The following is a 20260-nucleotide window of genomic DNA, read 5'->3' as shown; positions in this document are numbered from 1 at the left end:
TCTGGGAAGGTTTCCATTTCCACATTTTCTTCCGTTTCTGCCCATAAAGAAATTCTGTTCCCACATGTTAATTTCATCTGCCAGTCTACTCCTTACACCTGGAAACGGAAAGCGGCCGACAGCGAATCTTGATTTAGGTTTGAAGGTACGGCCCTGTGTCCACATGTTCTATCTGGACCCGTGAATTGTAGGATATTCCCACGGGGTGTCACACTCGTTTACTTCTCCTTTTATCCTTCCCAATGGATTCATCAAGAAAAACCTCCCAGTTGCAGTTGGATTCAAGGCTGAATAAAACACAGATGGGCATGAACACAGAATAAAAACAAAACAGGAAAAATTAGTGAGGAAGTCCTCCCTACAAGAAAGGCTTTCTCTTGTTCTTTTCTAGATTTTTCAGAAGCCAAGGAAGAGGGGGACAGCCCACAAGAGAACAGTAAATAAAGGCGGCATTCACTGATTTGCTTAATAAGTATTTTTTTTAGTTATCTACCAGGCACCAGGCCATGGGGGTACAGCAGTGAACAGTTTGGCAAGGTCTCTATCTTCTTGGAGCTCACTTTTTCTTTTTTTTTTTAATTTTTTTAACATTTTATTTTTGAGGGAGAGAGCACAAGTGGGGGAGGGGCAGAGAGAGGGAGACAGGATCTGAAGCAAGCTCTGTGTTATGTGCACAGAGCCCAACGTGGGGCTTGAACTCAGGAACCGCAAGATCACGACCCCAGCTGAAACCAAGAGTCCACAGCTTAACCGACTTAGCCACCCAGGCACCCTTTATTTTATTTTATTTTATTTTATTTTATTTTATTTTATTTTATTGAGAGAGAGAGAGCGTGTGTGTGCGCATGAGTGAGGGAGGTGCAGAGAGAGAGGAAGACAGAGGATCTAAAGCGGGCTCTGTGCTGTCAGTGCAGAGCTTGATGTGGGGCTCGAACCCACGAACCGTGAGATCGACTTGAGCTGAAGTCAGACACTTAACCGACTGAGCCACCCTGGTGCCCCTAGAGCTTACTTTTTTAATGGGAAAGACAGAAAATAAATAATTTCGGGTAATAAGGGCTATGAAGAAATTAGAGGGGGAAAAAAAAAAGAAAAGATGCAGGATGATGAGCTCGTGAATAATTACAGAGCTCTTTTAGTCAAGGTAGCCAGGAAAGACTACTCTGGTCCCGTGCAAAGGGAACAGCCAGTAGAAAGGCCTTCAGCCTAGGTGTGTTAATAGGGCAGAAATACGACAAGCATGGCTGAAGAGAAGTGAGCAAGGAGACAAAAAGAACACCGGTACGGAGTGAGCTCAAAGATGAGCAAAACTGAATCCCAACACCTTTGTAAAGAGTGGTCAGTGTTTGGATGTTTCATGTGTGTATGTGTATGTGTGGTAAAATATGCATAACATAAAATTTATCATCTTAACCATTTTTAAGTGTGCCATTCAATGGCATTTAAAAAATATTTTTAAATGTTTATTTGCTTTTGACAGAGAGAAACAGAGTGCAAGTGGGGAAGGGGCAGAGAGAGAGGGAGACACAGAATCCGAAGCAAGTTCCAGGCTCTGAGCTGTCAGCACAGAGCTCGATGCGGGGCTCGAACTCACGAACCATGAGATCGTGACCTGGGCCCAAGTCGGACACTTAACTGAATGAGCCACCCAGGAGCCCCTCCATTCAGTGGCATTTAATACCTTCATATTATTGTGAAACCATCACCACCGTCCATCACCAGAACTCCCTCATCTTCCCAAACTGAAACTCTGTACCCATGAGACAATGACTCCCTATTCCCTCCTCCCCCCAACCACTGTCAACCAGTATTCCACATTTGTTTCTTTATGAATTTGACTACTCTAAGTACCTCACGTAAGTGAAATTATTCACTATCTCTTCTTTTGTTTCTGGCTTATTCCACTTAGCATAATGTCTTCAGGATTCATCCGTGTTTAAGCATGTGTCAGTATTTCCTTCCTTATTAAGTTTTTAATTGTAGTATAGTTGACATAGAATATTTTGTTAGTTTCAGGTTTATAACATAGTGATTTGACAATTATACACATTATGAAATGCTCACCACGATAAGCATAGTTACGATCTATCACCACACAAATTTATTACAATATTATTGTCTATATTCCTTATGCTGTATTTCATCTCTGTGACTTGTTTTATAACTGAAAGTTTATACCTCTTAATCCTCTTGACCTATTCACCTGTTCCTCCACCCCTCTCCCCTTGGCAATCGCTAGTTTGTTCTCTGTGTCTATGAGTCTTTCTCTTTTTTGTTACTTTTGTTTTGTTTGTTTGTTTGTTTGTTTGTTTTGATTTTGAGATTCCCCATGAGTGAAATCAGACAGTGTTTCACTTAGCATTCTATTACTGACTTATTTCACTTAGCATGATACCCTCTAGGTCCGTCTGGGTTATCAAGAATGGCAAGATTTCGGGGCGCCTGGGTGGCACAGTCGGTTAAGCGTCCGACTTCAGCCAGGTCACGATCTCGCGGTCCGTGAATTCGAGCCCCGCGTCAGGCTCTGGGCTGATGGCTCGGAGCCTGGAGCCTGTTTCTGATTCTGTGTCTCCCTCTCTCTGCCCCTCCCCCGTTCATGCTCTGTCTCTCTCTGTCCCAAAAATAAATAAAAAACGTTGAAAAAAAAAAAAAAAAGAATGGCAAGATTTCATGATTGTTTATGGCTGAGCAACATCCCATTGTGTATATATATCACATCTTTATCCATTCATCATTCAGTGGACATTTAGGTTTCTTCCATATATATGTTGGCTATTGTAAATAATGCTGCAAATAATGGTGCATTCGTGTTTTTGTTTTCCTCAAGTAAATACCCAGAAGTAGAATGAATGGATCATTTGGTACTTGTATTTTTAGTTCTTTGAAGAATCTCCAGACTGTTTTCCATAGTGGCTACACCAGTGCACATTCCCACCAACAGTGTTTAAGGACTCCCTTTTCTCCACATGCTCACCAACACTTATTTCTGGTCTTCTTAATACTAGCCATTTTGACTGGTGTGAGGTGATTATCTCATTGTGGTTTTGATTTGCATTTCCCTGATGAGTAGCGATGTTAAGTATCTTTTCATATGTCTGTTGGCCATCTGTCTTTGGAAAAAATGTCTATTCAGGTCCTCTGCCCACTTTTTAATCAGATTATTTGGGTTTTTGGTGTTGAGGTATAGGAGTTCTTTATATATTTTGGATATTAGCTCCTTATTGGATATATCATTTGCAAATATCTCCTCCCTTTCATGGGTTGCCTTTTCATTTTGTTGATGGTTTCCTTCTCTGTGCAAAAGCTTTGTAGTTTCATGTTATCCCACTTGTTTATTTTTGCTTTTGTTCCCCTTGCCTGGGGAGACATATCCAGAAAAATATTGCTAAAGTTGGTGTCCAAAAGATTACTGTCTGTGTCTTTTTTTTAGGAGTTTTATAGTTTCAGGTCTCACATTTGGGTCTTTAATCCATTTTGATTTTATTTGTGTGCACCGTGTAAGAAAGTGGTCCAGTTTCATTCTCTTGCATGTAGCTGTCCAGCTTTCCCAATACCATTTATTGAAGAGACTATTTTATTTGCACTGTGTATTTTGGCCTCCTTTGTCATCGACTTACCATATAAGCATGGGTTTATTTCTGGGCTCTGTGTTCGGTTTCATTGACCTATGTGTCTGTTTTTGTGCTTTGAACACGATCGCTTGCAGTATAGTTTGAAATCTAGAATTGTGGTACCTCTATCTTTGTTATTCTTTTCAGTATTGGTTTGGCTATTTGAGATCTTTTGTGGTTCCATGCAGATTTTAGAATTATATGTCCTAGTTCTGTGAAAAAAACGCTTTTGGTATTTTAATGAAGATTGCATTGGGTAGTAGGGACATTTTAACAATATTAGTTCTTCCAACCCATAAGCATGGTAGATCTTTCCATTTATTTGTGTCATCTTTGATTTCTTTCAACAATGTCTGATGGTTTCCAGAATACACGTCTTTCACCTCTTTTGTTAAATTTATTCCTAGGTATTTTGTTCTTTTTGTTGCAGTGTTAAATGGGGTTGTCTTTGCGATTTTCCTTTCTGCTATTTCATTATTAGTGTATAGAAACAGAACAGATTTCTGTTTATTGATTTTGTGTGCCACAATTTTACTGAATTCCCTTATCAGTTCTGATAGATTTTTGGTGAAGTCTTTAGGGTTTTCTATATGCAATATCGTGTCTGCAAACAGTGACAGATTTATTTCTTCCTTACCAATCTGGGTGTCTTGTATTTCTCTTTCTTGTCTAATTGCTGCAGCCAGGATTCCCAGTACTGTGTGCAATAAAAGTGGTGAGAGTGCCCTTGTCTTATTCCTGATCTTAGGGGAAAAGCGTTTAGCTTTTCATCATTGAGTGTAATGTCAGCTGTCTGTTTGTCATGTATTGTCTTTATCGTGTTGGGGTATATTCCCTCTCTACTGACTTAATGTTGAGAATTTTTATCATGAGTAGATATTAAATGTTGTCAAATGTTTTTTCTGAATCTATTGAGATGACTGTATGATTTTTAACCATCTTTTTGTTAATGTGGTGTATCTTGTTGATTGACTTGCATATATTGAACCATCCTTGCATCCCTGGGGTAAATCTCAATTGATTATGGCAGAATTTCCTTCCTTTTAAAGGCTGAATGTTTCATTGCTTGTATATACCACATTTGTTTATTGATTCATCCACCCTTTGCTAGATCTTGAGTAATTCTGTGTTTAATGTTTTGAGGAGCCCCCATACTGTTCAGATTTGTTTTTAAGTGCATTTTTTTTCTTAAGTAAGCACTACACCCAACATGGGGCTCAAACTCACAACCCCAAGATCAGGAGTTGCACACTTCACCAACTGAGCCAGCCAGGCACCCCTTTAAGTGCAATTTTAAGCCACAGCAGTGCGATGATCTGATTTATAGTTTGAAGAGATAACTCTGCTGCTCACTGCGGCTGTTATGTCAGGAGTGACTGGAAAGAGTGGTGTAGAGTAGAGGCCAGGAGGCCAGCTAAGACATCATTGCTGGGGTGACCGTGGGGGTGGAGAGAACGAACTGGCAGCACTGGCTGATGCACTGATTGTGGTGGGTGAGAAGAGGGAAGAGTCCAGCGTGACTCCTAGGTTAAAGCAGCTGGAGAGATGCCGCTACCACAGGCTGACATGGGGAGACTAGAGAGGGGAGGAAATCTGGAGTTTCATTTTGGGCGTGGTAGGTTTGTGGTTCTGTTAGACACCCAAGTGAAGATGGCAGGGCCAGGAGAAAAAGACCTAGGAGCCATCTGCAGAGAGATGGTATTTCAAACCATGGGACTGAGTCAGGCAGGTGTGTTAGAGCTCACAGGGGTCTCATAGACTCCAGCCACGAGGAACGGAGCTGGGTTGGGGTGGTGGGGTTTTGAACCTGAATTAGGAGGATAACATCTAGGGGACGTAAGAGAGTATGGATGGGCTCAGCTGCGTCTCCACCTTCATTCAGCTCTGCTATACTCATCTCTGGGGCATGTGTCCAGTGGGTCCAAGGGTATGACAGGAAGGAGGGGAGTTGTCTCCCACCCCTAGGAGGGCCTGAGGGTGATGCTCAGACTCCCCAGGTCCAGCCTAACCACCTGAGACTGGAAGGAAGGCGTGGGAGAAGGGCTTTGTAGAGCTCAGCACCCCGTGGGGTTCACAGCTCAGCACTTTGCAGTCTCTTACCACAAAACCCACTTCCTGTGATGTTTTGTCCTTGGGTTATCTCCACCACCATGAACTTCCTCTGAGCGCAGTTAAGCCCTAAGGGGAAACATCAGCCATGCTGAGAAGGTGAGGCTCCTGGTTGGGGTTCCTCCCTCCTCCTTCCTGTTAGAGCCGACCCTTGGGGCTATGGTTAGATGATGAGTCTAGGAGCCCCTTGAGGGCAAGAGACGGACCAGGCCCGACTCTGCCCTGGATAATGTCTGACACCTGGGCAGTGTGTTAGCATGTGTTTGCTGAGTGAGTGCTAGACTCAAGCTGCCGAATGAGGCTAATTTTGACTTATAAACATCAGGGACAGTACTCCATATTTCAGAACGTTTTAATCTTCGTAGAAAAGATTAAGAAAGTCAACGTGCAAGCACCTAGTTCAATGACTGGCACATAGTAGGCGCTCAGGTATTTGGGCATAGCGTGTGTGTGTGTGTGTGTGTGTGTGTGTGTGTGTGTGTGAGAGAGAGAGAGAGAGATATCAATCACACATCCCCCAAATTGATTTGGGGCCCCACAATTTGTGTAATAACACTGCATGTAAAGCAAGGCCTAAGCCCTGGGCTGATCCCACAGCCCAAAACAGAAAGGACACACTCATCTGTCACATCTGCCTTCAACCTCCTCTTCTGAAACTGTAGGCCACTGCAGTATAGCAGTTAATAAGACGTAAGGAGGATCTGGAATAGGTTTCAGGATGGATTGTTTCAGAATAGAGCTATTTTTAAAGCCCTGAGGATTTCAGAATGGATAACAGGGTTGTGAAGTAAGCCCGCACTCAGAAGGAACTGGAGATCTCAGCAGAGCTGTCCCTCCCTCCCTTCAGAGAGCCTTCCCCACCTCTCCCCAAATCCAGGATGATTGCAACGGCTGCAGGCTACCCCCAGCCCTGCACTTACCTCCGGCAGGTCACTGATTACCTGCCCTGTAATCGCCACTTCCCTGGGCAACAGGCTCACCGTTGTGCCCAGCACAGGGCTGGCCCTTGGTACCTGGTTTTTAAATTTGATTGAAAAGCGGCTCAGTGTCTTTTCATCTTCTTAAAGATTCCTCCATGCAGAGGAGGTAATAGAGAGGATTCGAGTACGATTCTGGCTGCCGATCCAGCAAGCCAGAAATCGACATTGGTGTGTGCTCTGTTGGCTCGCTCAGAGGAGCCTGGGAGACGGGGAGTCCTAGATACCGAGACATGACTGCCACAACCTCCAGGTGTGGAAAGGAGGCCGGAATCACGGTTCCCAGAGATGGTGACCCAGAGGATGCAGAGACCAAGGGGCAGCTGGGAGCCTCTGTCGGAAGTTTAAACTTGATTTGAGACCAAAGAAACACAGCTCGGAGGCCCCGGCTCGGAGGTTAGGGAAGGTTCCTAGGTCAACAGGCACAGGATCGGCACGGCACGGCCAGTCTCCTCGCACGGTGGGCTCGGGGTGGCAGGGTTTGCTTGGCCACACGCGGGACTTCCTCCTTCCACCCCCTCCCATCCTCGGCGCCCGTGGGATTGCTTAGGTCGGTAGGGGTTCAGGCCTGCTGGGGGCCCGAAAGCGCCCGGCTTGGCGCTCACAGGGGGTTAGGTTTGCCACACGGCAGTGAGCTGGCACCGATGCCCCTGTCCCTTCCAGAGTACTTAAAGGAACAACTCGACCAGTACGTAAAGAAGCTGCAGATCGTGAGGGTGGTGCGGCAGGAGGAGCGGAAGGGCTTGATCACTGCCCGACTGCTGGGCGCCAGCGTGGCGCAGGCGGAGGTGCTCACCTTCCTGGACGCCCACTGTGAGTATGGGGGGACCTGGTAGGGGGTGGGGGTGGGGAAGTGGCTGCTCCCCTCCCCCGCCCCCTGGTGGGCATCCCCGAGGCCCCTGCCGTTCTGGGACTGGAGGTGGCTTGGGATTCACGTCGGCTTCTCGTGCCCTCTTCTCGTCCCAATCCCAAGGATGTTTAACCAGCAGGCACCCATGGCCTTAAAACAACGGTGACCCCACAATTGCTGGCGTTGTGCTCTGGAGCCCCAGACTCCTCTCTCCCTCCCTTGCTTGTTCTGTACCTCATTCTGAGCTCAGCCCCTCAGGCCTCCCGTCACCCCTGGGAAGCGGTTTGCGTGGAGCTTTCCCGCAGGGCCACATGGGGACAAAAAGGTCCCCCCCCCCCCCATTGCCCCAAACCCAAACACCTCCCTGCCATTGTCTGGAAAGAAATTGTTCCCTAGAAGTGGTGATATGTATTAGGGAAAGCTCTAGACTGGGAGTCAGGACACCTGGGCTTGCCTTCTGACTCTGTCACTAACCTCCTCAGTTTCCTCATCTGTAAAGTGGGAACGAGGATGTCGACCTTACTCACCAACAGGTTTACTACTCCAAAGTCCAAATAAAGCAATCTATGCAGTTCCCTGAAGATCTCAAAGGGCCAGACAAGTGAAAGGGATTATTATTCCACAAGTGGAGCTGGAGCTTGGGGTGCGGTCCCTCTGGGACAGGAGACACCCCCTTCTGAAATCCACACAGTGGATAGGTAGAAACCCTGAAGTCACCCATCTGGGGCCTTCCCTGTGCTTTGGATCGTTTGAGTTGACCATGTTACTCCCAGCCAGCCCTCCACCCTTCTCTTCAGAGTTACCTCCGCCTTTTGGTTGGGGGCGGGGGCCGGAGAGGAGGGTCTCGGGAGACCTCTCTCTGCTTCCTATAGCTGTGGAGCTTGCCTATGTTTCTCTAACACTAGGGAGTGTGTGGAAGGTTCTCTCGTCCTCCCGAGTCTCCCTGCGGGCGTGGGGCCTGGGCTTGGCTGTGGGTGCGACCCTGACTGCTGTCTCCCGGTCCCGGCTTGCAGGCGAGTGCTTCCATGGCTGGCTGGAGCCCCTCCTGGCTCGCATTGCTGAGGACGAGACGGTGGTGGTGAGCCCAGACATCGTCACCATCGACCTGAACACTTTCGAGTTCTCCAAGCCTGTCCCGAGGGGCAGGGTCCACAGCCGTGGCAACTTTGACTGGAGTCTGACCTTTGGCTGGGAGGCTCTGCCCGCACATGAGAAGCAGAGGCGCAAAGATGAGACCTACCCCATCAAGTAAGGACCATGGCCTGCTGAGCCCCACACCGGCCCCGGGGGACCTGGACCGTCTTACGTCCACATTTATCAGGCACTCTAGGAAGCACTTGACATATTTTCCTTAATCCTCACCCCCTCTGAGGTGGGTACGGGCTGCTGTACAGGCTCCTAGTGATTTAGTGTGTGCCAGGTGCTGACCGAAGGCTTTCTGTAGGTTCTCTGTTTATTCCTCTCCACACGTGGAAGGCTGTGCCTGGCGCCTGCAGAGGTGCTGAGAGATGGTGGGTAGAGGTCACTGTTGAATAACTCTTGTAGGTCACCACCTTTGAAGAGACTGAAAACGTATTAAAAGAAAATGGACAAGTGTTCTGCAGTTGGGTACAGTTGCCCTGAACTTTCTTGGTAAAGGGCCAGATAGCGTATAGTTTAGGACCTTCCAGCTGCATGCAGTCTGTTGCACGTTACTCTCTGTTGGTTTGGGGTTTTTTTGTTGTTGTTCGTTTGCTTTCGTTTAACAGCCATTTAAAAAGGCAGAAACCTTTCTTTGCCCAGAGCCTTGTGACGCCAGGCCAGCTCTGGCCCATAGGCCATAGTTTGCCTACCCCTGAGCTATAGGGTGGATGCTTAAAAGTTTACCCTCTGTTTAATGCCCAGCTGGGCCTGCCCCTCATTCACCTCCTGTCCTTCCCTCTCCGGATTGCCGGTTGGTGTTGCTAGGGACCACAAGTTTATTTTATTTTAATAAGTAAATTGAGGGAGACCCTCAAGAAGAAGCAGGTTAGCTCCAAAGTGCTCACCTGAGTCCCAGGGCTTTCTGAGGCTTTCCGGGCCTTACTTGGGATGGCTTAGGATGCCTGGGAGAGGTCAGAAGCAGTGACAGAAGGCCTGCCTGAGCATGACTCCTGATTGAAAGTCCTTCCAGAAAGTGGCTCTGGGAGCCAACTCCTACTCCAGGGTGGCAAGAGCATCCATAGGGTAACACTAAGGTCAGGCTCCTTGACCAATCAGTCCAGTGAGCACTGACTGAGCCCCTGCTGCATAGAAAGCACCTTGATAGGTTCTAGGTGGATAGAGAAGGTTTTAGGATCTTTCTGCTTGATTGTAGCACACGGAGCCGCCCACTGAGGGCAGCAAAGCCCTATCCAAGCCAGGCTGGCCAGGGTGCAGATGCCAACAGCTAGTGATTATATATAGACTCCTCCCCTTGTCTTCCTCAGTCTCCGACCCTGCCTTCAACTCTTGGCCCCGCCTGTCTTATGAGCAACGTGGTATCTGAATTCTAGAAATGGGACGTTTCTACCAGTTTCCCCTACAGTGGATCTGTACCTCCCTGCCTTTGTCTGAAAGCCAGAAGCTCCTTGGAACCTCCAAATGCTCCCGTTAGTCCAAATTGAGCTTAATTTCACCTCACTTCCTACTCTGTTTCCAGGAGCACCGGTTACCGGTTTCCTTTGTTCAAAGCAGCTGGCAGCTTTCCTGAAAGCTAAAATTTCTGGTGCGGAAGGACTAGGCCCTACTAACACGCCTTTCTAATCCCTAGAAAGGACCGGGGATTCTGAAACAGAAGGGGGCCCATCCAGGTCATATTCGTTTGTTCGTGGTTTGAATCCTATTTCCAAAGACCATTTCACCCGGCTTCTGATAACGGAGTTACTACTGTGCTCTAGGAACTTTGCTGCCCCAAAGCAGACAATGGTGCTTCTGCCGTCTGCTTCTAGACTGAGCTCTCAGACAGTGAGAGCTTTCTAGGCTGCGTGACTAACGTGCACATGGGCCCTGGTGGCCGGTGCTTAATAGATCCTACCTTGAGCGAACGCATCAGTGCCTTTCAGAAGGAGTGATGATAATCACATCTCTCCTTGACCTGGTCCCAGAAGGTGGAGAGAACACAACAGAGCTCTGTAAATATTTGCTGAAGGAATGAGTCCATGGAAGGCATATCCCAGGAAGGAAGAAAGGAGGCAGGGAGTGGCCGGGCTTTAGCTAACACCGGGTCCTCAGCTTTCCGCACCAGGCTTCTACGTGTCGTCCCCGCCAAAAGATGCTTCTCCCTCTGTCTCCCCAGATCCCCGACGTTTGCTGGCGGCCTCTTCTCCATCTCCAAGTCCTACTTTGAGCACATCGGTACCTATGATAATCAGATGGAGATCTGGGGAGGGGAGAACGTGGAAATGTCCTTCCGGGTGAGAGTGAAGAGGGCTTAGAAGGGTGGCTGTTTCCTGTCCTGGTGTCCGACCCCTTTCCTCGGTTCCCCCACCCCCGTCCGTGGCAATCAGATTGGACAACGTGGACCAAATTACTGGGCAGACCTCCTCAGAGAGAAGGGATACTAGTGGTAAAGGACCTGGACACCTGGGGACTGGAGACATCTTTTTTTGTGAGGTCTGTGGGAAAAGTGTGAGCATAAAGGTGGAACAGGGCAGTCAGCAGTCGCTGTCCTTTCTCAGGAAAAGTCGGGTTTCCCTTTCCAGGTTAGAGGGCACAGGCCCTGGTAGCCTTGGAAGTTTCCTACCCTCTGCTCAGCAAGCTCTGTGTTACTGAAGGTGATGGCCCAAACTCTCGTGGACCCCAGAACTCTGAGGGATTCCAGGAATAAGGCAACTCAGGACTAGGTTAGGAAGAAAGAATTTCCTCTCCGTGAAATCCACACAGATCCCCGCACCGGGGGAGAGGTAATTAGCAAGTAGATGAGCTCGTTCATGAAGTCACCTCTCGCCGTGCCTGCACAGATTAATCACATCATTGATGCCTGTGTGACTGTGACTGTGGTCATGGAGCTCTGCCGCTGCTATACTAAAACGAATAACAACATGCTTACTAATCTAAAACCTAAGAAAGAGAGGACACGGGTGGGAGGGATGTCTTAAACCAGCCCACTGGCATAGAGAAGCGTCACCAGATCAGTCACCAGAATCAGAAGATTCTGATTACAGGTTCATCCATGAGCCTCAGATCTCTGTTCAGTCTCTTCCCTAGGCAGCTAACGTGCTAGAAGTCCGGGCGACTACCACAGTGCACCCGGGAGTTGACTACCCTTGCTATGATTGATGCGCCAGGGCTCTGATGGGGTCACAAGCCTCTTGGTTTGAGGGAGCTTGAGTTTTCAGTAACGCCTGGGTGAGCGGATAAACTCAGCATTCCCAGGTCAACACGCCAAGCGCCTAGAGCTTAGAGGAGGTATTCAGACACAAAGTCAGGCGACTGTCCTTTCTCTACAGTGGGCCCTGACAACCCTCAGGACCCCACAAATCTCCATTCGCTTAAATCGGAGTTGAACTAACACTAGAGCTAGGAATTGCATAGTCACGGCCTAGGAAGAATCCTGGTCAATGTCCTTTTTTTTTCCCCCCTTGGGAGAGAGAGCAACATTGCCCTGAGTTCTTAGACCTGGGACCCTAGTACCCTGGGAACAGAACAGAGCTACTTGGGGGAGGGGACAGTGACCCACTACTCCCCTGAAGGCCCTATCTGGTGTCCTCTTGTGGCAGGTGTGGCAGTGTGGGGGCCAAATGGAGATCATCCCCTGCTCTGTGGTAGGCCACGTGTTCCGCACCAAGAGCCCTCACACCTTCCCCAAGGGCATCAGTGTCATTGCTCGCAACCAAGTGCGCCTGGCTGAGGTCTGGATGGATAGCTACAAGGAGATCTTCTATCGGAGAAATCTGCAGGCAGCAAAGATGGCCCAAGAGGTGAGAGGAAATGGTGCTCGGGACGTGTTTGGGTGAAGAGAAGTGCAGAATCCCAGACCATAGTCAAGGGCTGAATGGTGGAGGCCCACCCATCGCTACCATCTGGTGCCTCCCTTTACCCCTCAGACCCTGTGAGCTAGAGCCCAGAGAGGCCAGATTTTGAAGGCTAGTGAGTGGGAGGAGCTTTTGTTGGTCCCGCCTAGAGAGTCTTGGCATTTTAAGAAGGGCTTTGCTCTGAGAGGCTCGGAATTGAGGTCTGGGAGAAAACTGATAGGAAAGTCAGGAGATGCAGGAGGAAGGGAGCTATGGGTGGGCATCCCAAAGCCAAGACAGGGAGCCTGGGTTTAGATGTGGGGCTAAGCCAGTAGCCCCAATAGGATCTGAGCAGGGATGAGCAGGAGACCCATTCTGGGAGAAAGTGGCCCCAGAAACTCTTGCCTACTTCAACCATACAAGAAGGTCAAGGCTGGTGGTACTCACCCTTTGGGGGCTGGCTCGGTTGACAGAAATCCTTCGGTGACATTTCGGAACGACTGCAGCTGAAGGAACGACTACATTGTCGCAACTTTTCCTGGTTCCTGCACAACATCTACCCAGAGATGTTTGTTCCCGACCTGAAGCCCACCTTCTACGGAGCTGTAAGTCTTAAAAACCAGCTTGCCCACCCATCATCACAGAAGCCCCAGGAGTGGTCCAAGACCACTTACCCGCAGACTGATGGCAAACAAGAATTGATTTTTACTCTCTACACTCCTTTATCCAAAGGAGTACTGGAAGGCTACTTTGGGGCTTCTAGAGATAGCTCAAACCTTGCAAGGGGGAAACAGCCCATAAGCAGTGGTTCTCAAACATTCACCTGCATCAGAATCACCTGGAAGGCATGTTACAACACAGATTGCTGGGACATCTGTGTGGCTTAGTCAGTTGAGCATCCATCTCTTGATTTTGGCTCATGCTGTGATCCCAGGGTTGTGGGATTGAGCCCCACATCGGGCTCCACGCTGAGCACGAAGCCTGTTTGGGATTCTCTCCCTCAGTCTCTCTCTCTCCCTCTGTCCACCCCCCCCCCCCCCACAAACACACACACACAGAATGCTGATTCAGTAGGACTGGAATGGGGCCTGAGAGTTCCCGTTTCTAACAAGTCCTCAGGTGGCACTGACAGTCTGGGGATCCCACTTTGAGAACCATTGCTCATAAGGAAATTTACACATGCTGAGGGGCTTCTCCCAGAGACCTGGCAGCCCGGGAGCTTGCCCAGCCTGCCTGTGCCCAGCCTTTAGGCGAAGCCCCTCACTTCGCTATGAACTCCTGGCATCTGGGTTGATGAGCAGAGGAGGAAAATCACAGAGGGGAAATCCAGCCCTAACAAATTTATTCCAGCTGAGCCCCACACCGCACACCAGAAAATTCCTAACTGTGTTATCCTCGTTCCCCTCTGTCCTCACCATTCTGCAGATCAGGAACCTCGGCGTCGATCAGTGCCTGGATGTGGGTGAGAACAACCATGGGGGGAAACCCCTCATCATGTACACCTGCCACGGCCTTGGTGGCAACCAGGTACGCAGCCGCACCTTACCGGGCAGGCCCCAGAGAAGCTTGCTTCTTGAACAACTCCTCTTTTCATAGTCCCCTTTCTCCGCTCAGAATCATCCTTTCCTGAGGACTGGGGTCGGGGAGATCCAGGGAAAGGAGGAGATACCGCCCCTGCCCTCAGAAAGCTCCCAGTCCGAGGGGAAATATATGATACAGGCAGACAAGGTCTGAAGGATGAAGCAGGGACATCTGGGGAGCACTGGGCATCGGTGGTAGGTGCTAGAGAGGGAGTGGGAGGGGACGACTGTCAATCAGGAAGGCCTTCTGGAGGGTGCCAGCTACCGAGCGAAGTTTGAGAGGAACTGTGGAAACTTTCTGAGCACTTGCTCTCCCCTGCGCTCTGCTTCAAAGCCTCCCCTGCCCAGAAGCTAGCGCTCTGATTCTGGCACCCAGCAGTGACCCCAAAACAACCATCTACCGACATGTCACAGTAACCTGGCATCCTGGGAATGTACCCCGTGCTTTCCAGTGCCCAGAGCTTCCCTGAGCAATAACTAGTCCTCAGTCCTCCCCCCCCCCCCCCCCCCCCCGCCCAGTCCCTCAGTGTTTGGTAAGTAAGAGGCACCTGACACGGAGCCAAAGCAAGGCAAGGGACACTGAACAGGCTGCCAACATACGCAATCCAAACAAAATCATTATAAGCCATTTCCTGTACCGCTGGCGTGCGTGATGATTTGAGGTGGTACGTTGGCGAGCATTTTTTTTTTTTTTTAATTTTAAACCAAGGAACTAGCATATCAAGCCCACGATCTCACAGATCGCATGTAAAATGGAGTTCAGTTTTTAATGATTTTAAAGAAAAAATCTTAAGCAACGATGATTCTGGTAAAGCCTCGATACGGTAAAGAGACCCGAAGGTGGCGCGGGGATCGCGGCGGTCTTGGCACTCAGTCACTCTCTTCCCTCAGAGGCCATCTCTGGCTGGAATCTTAGGGCGGTTGGCCCCGGAAGGTAGTGGGCAAACTCTCCGCCTCCCCTTGTCTTGACTCCTAGTACTTTGAGTACACAACCCAGAGGGACCTACGCCATAACATCGCGAAGCAGCTGTGTCTACACGCCAGTGCCGGCACTCTGGGCCTGCGGAGCTGTCACTTCACTGGCCAAAACAGCCAAGTCCCCAAGGATGAGGAGTGGGAATTGACCCAGGTGAGTCAGCAGCCCCGGGAGGCTCGGAATCTAGAACCTGAGGCCGCGACTGCCCCCCCCCTCCTCGTTTTCTGCACCTTGTGCCTGAGATGCCGTGCGGTGGATCGAAACGACGGAGGGAGGGGCACCTGGGAGGCTCAGTCAGTTGAGCGTCTGACTTCGGCTCAGGTCACGATCTTGTGGTCCGTGAGTTCGAGCCCCATGTCGGGCTCTGGGCTGATGGCTCAGAGCCTGGAGCCTGCTTCTGATTCTGTGTCTCCCTCTCTCTCTGCCCCTCCCCCGTTCATGCTCTGTCTCTCTGTGTCTCAAAAATAAATAAAACGTTAAAAAAAAAAAAAAAAAAAAATGACGGAGGGAGTGTGGAGAAAGTGGGCTCGGTCACAGGCAGGGTCCTCAGGGCCCAGGTAGCGTCCGGTGAAGTCTTAGTTCCGGCTGATAGAGAGCTGGGGTTAGCAGTTGTGGTCCGTGGCCATCTCTGTCGTGGCTCCAGTATTTTTAGGCCGAACCCAACTAGATGAAGGTGAAGTCGCTTATGGTTCCCGTCTGGCCTCCGTGTGCCGGTACATACACTGGGTGTCGGTGATCTTGCAGACCCTCTTCCCAAGTGGGTGGTGCCCCCACGTGTCTAGATGAGCCAGCTGGAGCTCAGCAAGTGTGTGACTGGCCCGAGCCCCGTCACTAGTAAATGGCTGGCCTGGGATTCAGACCAAGACCCTTCTGGCTTAAAAGCACAGGTTCTTTCTAGTACACCACACTGCCTCAGGGTACCGAATGTCATCTCTACAACACTGGTCCCAGACTAGCACCGCCAGTGAGCCTCCGTACCCCACCCTACCCCAATCTTCAGGCCTTGGCTTAGGGGAAAAGGAACCTAATTTTGGGCCTGCACGGAAGGGAAGAGTCAAAATATGATCAAAGGCAGAAAGTGGGGGTATGCAGCAGCGGCTCAGGGCTCTGAGCCTGGCCGTCCAGAGGAGGGGTTCTCGAAGCATGAGCCCCACGGTCCTGCCTTCCTCTAGTCCAGCCGCTCAGGCTGAAGCCAGCAGTGGGGAATTGACACTGGCTACAGGTGGAAACTCAGGAATGCATGCCGTCAGGGTATCTGGCATCCAAAGAAAGAAATTTGGAAATGTCCTCTTTGGGCCTTGCTGCATTTCCCTTGCTTTTTATTTATTGCCCCCTGTCTAATTCCCCGCCTAGTAGCACCGTTAGAGATCTGAGGCCCAGGCTGACCCTTTGCTGTGTCATCTTTTAGGACCAGTTAATCAGGAACTCAGGATCTGGTACCTGCTTGACATCTGAGAACAAAAAGCCAGCCATGGCCTCCTGCAATCCCAGTGACCCCCACCAGCACTGGCTCTTCGTCTAAGCTCCTCATCACCCCCACAGGAGTTCCCACAAGCCTCTCAGGAAACAGGACTTTGGGGAACCTGATGTTTGAGAACCTGATTATCGGCTTCTCAGTAGGCCTTAAAGATGGGTTTCTTTTTTTTTTTTTTTTAAAGTAAAATAAGGTATTTTATTATTGTTTTAATGTGCATTTCTTGGTGATTAAACACTTTTTCCACAAGTTTTGTATAATTTTTTAAAATTTTAATTTATATCCAAGTTAATGGGTGCCTGGTTGGCTTAGCCACATCCAACTGCAGCTCGGGTCATGATCTCACAGTTCGTGAGTTCGATCCCTGCATCGGTCTCTGTGTTGACAGCTCAGAGGTTGGAACCTGCTTCGGATTCTGTCTCCTTCTCTCTCTGCCCCTCTCTGCTTGTGCTCTGTGTGTCTCTCTCTCTCAAAAATAAGTAAACATTAAAATAAAATAAAATAAAATAAAATAAAATAAAATAAAATAAAATAAAATAAAATAAAATAAAATAAAATAAATATAAGATAAAATAAATAAATCCCAGTTAGTTAACATATAGTGTAATAACGGTTTCAGGAGAATTTAATGATTCATTACTTAAACTATAATACCTAGTACTCACCCCAACAAATGCCGTCCTTTTCTCTTTTTTAATGTTTATTTTTGAGAAACAGAGAGGAGAGAGACAGAGTGTGAGCAGGGGAGGGGCAAAGAGGGGGAGACACAAAATCCAAAGCAGGCTCTAGGCTCTCAGCTGTCAGCACAGAGCCCAATGCAGGGCTTGAACTCACCAGCTGTGAGATCACGACCTGAGCCAAAGTTGGATGCCCAAACAACTGAGCCAGGTGCACCCCAACAAGTGCCTTCCTTAATGCCCATCACCCATTTAGCCCATCCCCCCACCCATCCGCCTCCCCTCCAGCAACCCTCAGGTTCTATGTATTTAAGAGTCTCTTATGGTTTGTCTCCCTCTCTGTTTTTATCTAATTTTCCTTCCCTTCCTCTATTTTCATCTGTTTTGTTTCTTAAATTCCACATATGAGTGAAATCATATGATATTTATCTTTCTCTGACTGACTTACTATTTTACTTAACATAATACATTTCTAGTTTCATCCACATTGTTGCAAATGGCAAGATTTTATTCTTTTTGATTGCCGAGTAATATTCCATTGCGTGTATATATATATATATATATATATATATATATATATATATATATACCACATCTTCTTTATCCATTTGTCAGTTGATGGACATTTATCCCATGGATAAATGCCTAGTAGTGTAATTGCTGGGTCATAGGGTAATTCTATTTTTAGTTTTTTGAGGAACTTTCATACTGTTTTCCAGAGTGGCTGCACCAGCTTGCATTCCCACCAGCAATGCAAAAGAGATCCCCTTTCTCTGCACCCTCATCAACATCTGTTTTTTCCTGAGTTGTTAATTTTAGCCATTCTGACAGGTGCGAGGTGGTACCTCATTGTGGTTTTGATTTGTATTTCCCTGATGATGAGTGATGTTGAGCATCTTTTCATGTGCGTGTTCAGCCATCTGGATGTCTTCTTTGGAAAAGTGTCTGTTCATGTCTTTTGCCCATTTTTTCACTGGATTGTTTGATTTTTGGGTGTTGAGTTTGGTAAGATCTTTATAGATTTTGGATACTAACCCTTTATCCGACATGTCATTTGCAAATATCTTCTCCCATTCCATCGGTTGGCTTTTAGTTTTGTTGATTGCTTCCTTCGCTTTACAGAACGTTTTTATCTTGATGAGGTCCCATAGTTAATTTTTGCTTTTGTTTCCCTTGCCTCAGGAGACGCGTCTAGTAAGAAGTTGCTGTGGCCAAAGTCAAAGAGGTTGTTGCCTGTTCTCTCCTCTAGGATTTTGATGGTTTCCTGTCTTACATTTAGATCTTGCATCCTTTTTGAATTTATTTTGGTGTATGGTGTAAGACAGTGGTCCAGATTCATTCTTCTGCATGTCACTGTCCAGTTTTCCCAACACCATTTGCTAAAGAGACTGTCTTTTTTCCATTGGCTGTTCTTAACTGCTTTGTTGAAGATTAGTTGGCCATATATGTGTGGGTCCATTTCTGGCTTCTCTATTCTGTTCCATTGATCTGTGTGTCTGTCTTTGTGCCAGGACCATACTGTCTCTATGATTACAGCTTTGTGATACAGCTTGAAGTCCAGAATTGTGATGCCTCCAGCTTTGGTTTTGTTTTCAACATTGCTTTGGCTATTTGGGGTCTTTTCTGGTTCCATACAAATTTTAGGATTGTTTGTTCTAGCTCTGTGAAGAATCCTGGTGTTCTTTTGATAGAGATCGTATTGAATGTGTAGATTGCTTTGGGTAGTATCGACATTTTAACAATATTTGTTCTTCTAGTCTACGAGCATGGAATGTTTTTCCATTGCTTTGTGTCTTCTTCAATTTCTTTCATAAGCTTTAGATAGTTTTCAGTGTATACATCTTTTACCTCTTTGGTTAGGTTTATTCCTAGGTATTTTATGGTTTTCGGTGCAATTGTAAATGGGATCGATTGCTTGATTTCCGTTGCTTCATTATCGGTGTATAAAAATGCAGCCGATTTCTGTATGTTCATTTTATACCCTGCGACTTGGCTGAATTCATGTATCGGTTCTAGCAGTTTTTTGGTGGAGTCTTTCGGGTTTTCCATGTCGAGTATAAAGATGGATTTGTAAACCCAGTGGATATCAAGGCAGGACCTTCCTATTCCTTGCAGCATCACAGAGCCCATTCTCTTTGCTCCACATTGATGGAAGAAACAGTCAGAACACGTGATACTTGGCTTAGAGCTTGCCTTCTGTCCTAGAAACATACTTCCAAGCAGGGAAGACAGGCTGGGTAGGGCCCAGGGCAGCAATGCTGAGTTCAAGAAAAGTACCTCTGAGGCCACGTCCTGGGTCCCTGGTCATGTAGAGCAGCCACAGAACTAGTGAAATAGTACAGAGGTCTACAGCAGTCTCCCTGCGAATATCGGAGCTGAGTAATTTACAGAAAGCACCCTAACAAGAATCCTTTAGCTTACTTCATCTGCATAGTAACCCTGTGAGAAAGACAGGAGGGGAACCACCTTGCCCATTTTACAGATGAGAAAGTAGAGGCAGGGAGAGATAAAGGGGCTTGTCTGTAGTCCCACAGCTAGTGGATGGCGGGAGCGGAGACTGAGACTTGATTTGGAATGCCGGCTGAGCCAGCGCTCCTGCCACCACTCCACAGGAATGCTAGACACCTAGCCATCAGCCTTCCCATTCTCTCTTCCCTCCATGCCGATCACTTCTGACTGGCGGGTCTCTGTAAAGCCTAGAACGGTGGAGCCAGGTAGCCATGAGGGAGGCCATATTTGGGGATCCTGGGATGTTCGTGTTGAAAGCCAGCTCATGGAGCCCGGGATTCTCAGGTCTAAGTCCTAGAAGCCTTGTTTCAGTGCCCCATCTATACTGTAGATGAAAAGCCAAGTGGCAATGGGTGAAGTTGAGGGCAATGCCCAGCAGCCCCTGAACCTCTAAAGGTCTGTGAGCACCATTTGAAACCATCGTCATAGTCCAGCCCCATCGTTTTCATATTGTGAAACCAAGGCCACATAAGGGAAGTAATTTGTCCAATGCCACGCAGCAAGGTATTGGCAACCTGAGGCCCTGGGAAGTCTGAGGAAGTAGGG

General features: G+C 48.1%; 1 protein-coding gene across 8 annotated transcripts in view; it reads left to right on the top strand.

The window, feature by feature from the left end:
* Window positions 1-16778, top strand: part of GALNT6 (polypeptide N-acetylgalactosaminyltransferase 6) — a 37854-nt gene extending 21076 nt beyond the window's left edge. For all 8 annotated transcript variants that reach the window (XM_045061815.1, XM_045061818.1, XM_023257078.2 and 5 more), the window contains 8 exons: window positions 7361-7510; window positions 8561-8795; window positions 10843-10960; window positions 12266-12466; window positions 12973-13104; window positions 13925-14026; window positions 15056-15208; window positions 16464-16778. In XM_045061815.1, the coding sequence (XP_044917750.1) occupies window positions 7361-7510; window positions 8561-8795; window positions 10843-10960; window positions 12266-12466; window positions 12973-13104; window positions 13925-14026; window positions 15056-15208; window positions 16464-16577 (1205 nt within the window). In that variant the 3' untranslated portion in view covers window positions 16578-16778. The remainder of the gene's footprint in view (window positions 1-7360; window positions 7511-8560; window positions 8796-10842; window positions 10961-12265; window positions 12467-12972; window positions 13105-13924; window positions 14027-15055; window positions 15209-16463) is intronic.
* Window positions 16779-20260: the final 3482 nt, after the last annotated feature.

Source organism: Felis catus, chromosome B4, assembly GCF_018350175.1.
Source record: "Felis catus isolate Fca126 chromosome B4, F.catus_Fca126_mat1.0, whole genome shotgun sequence".
NCBI lineage: Eukaryota > Metazoa > Chordata > Mammalia > Carnivora > Felidae > Felis > Felis catus.
The sequence above is the reverse complement of the archived record's forward strand: the minus strand, read 5'-3'. Positions and strand labels throughout refer to the sequence as shown.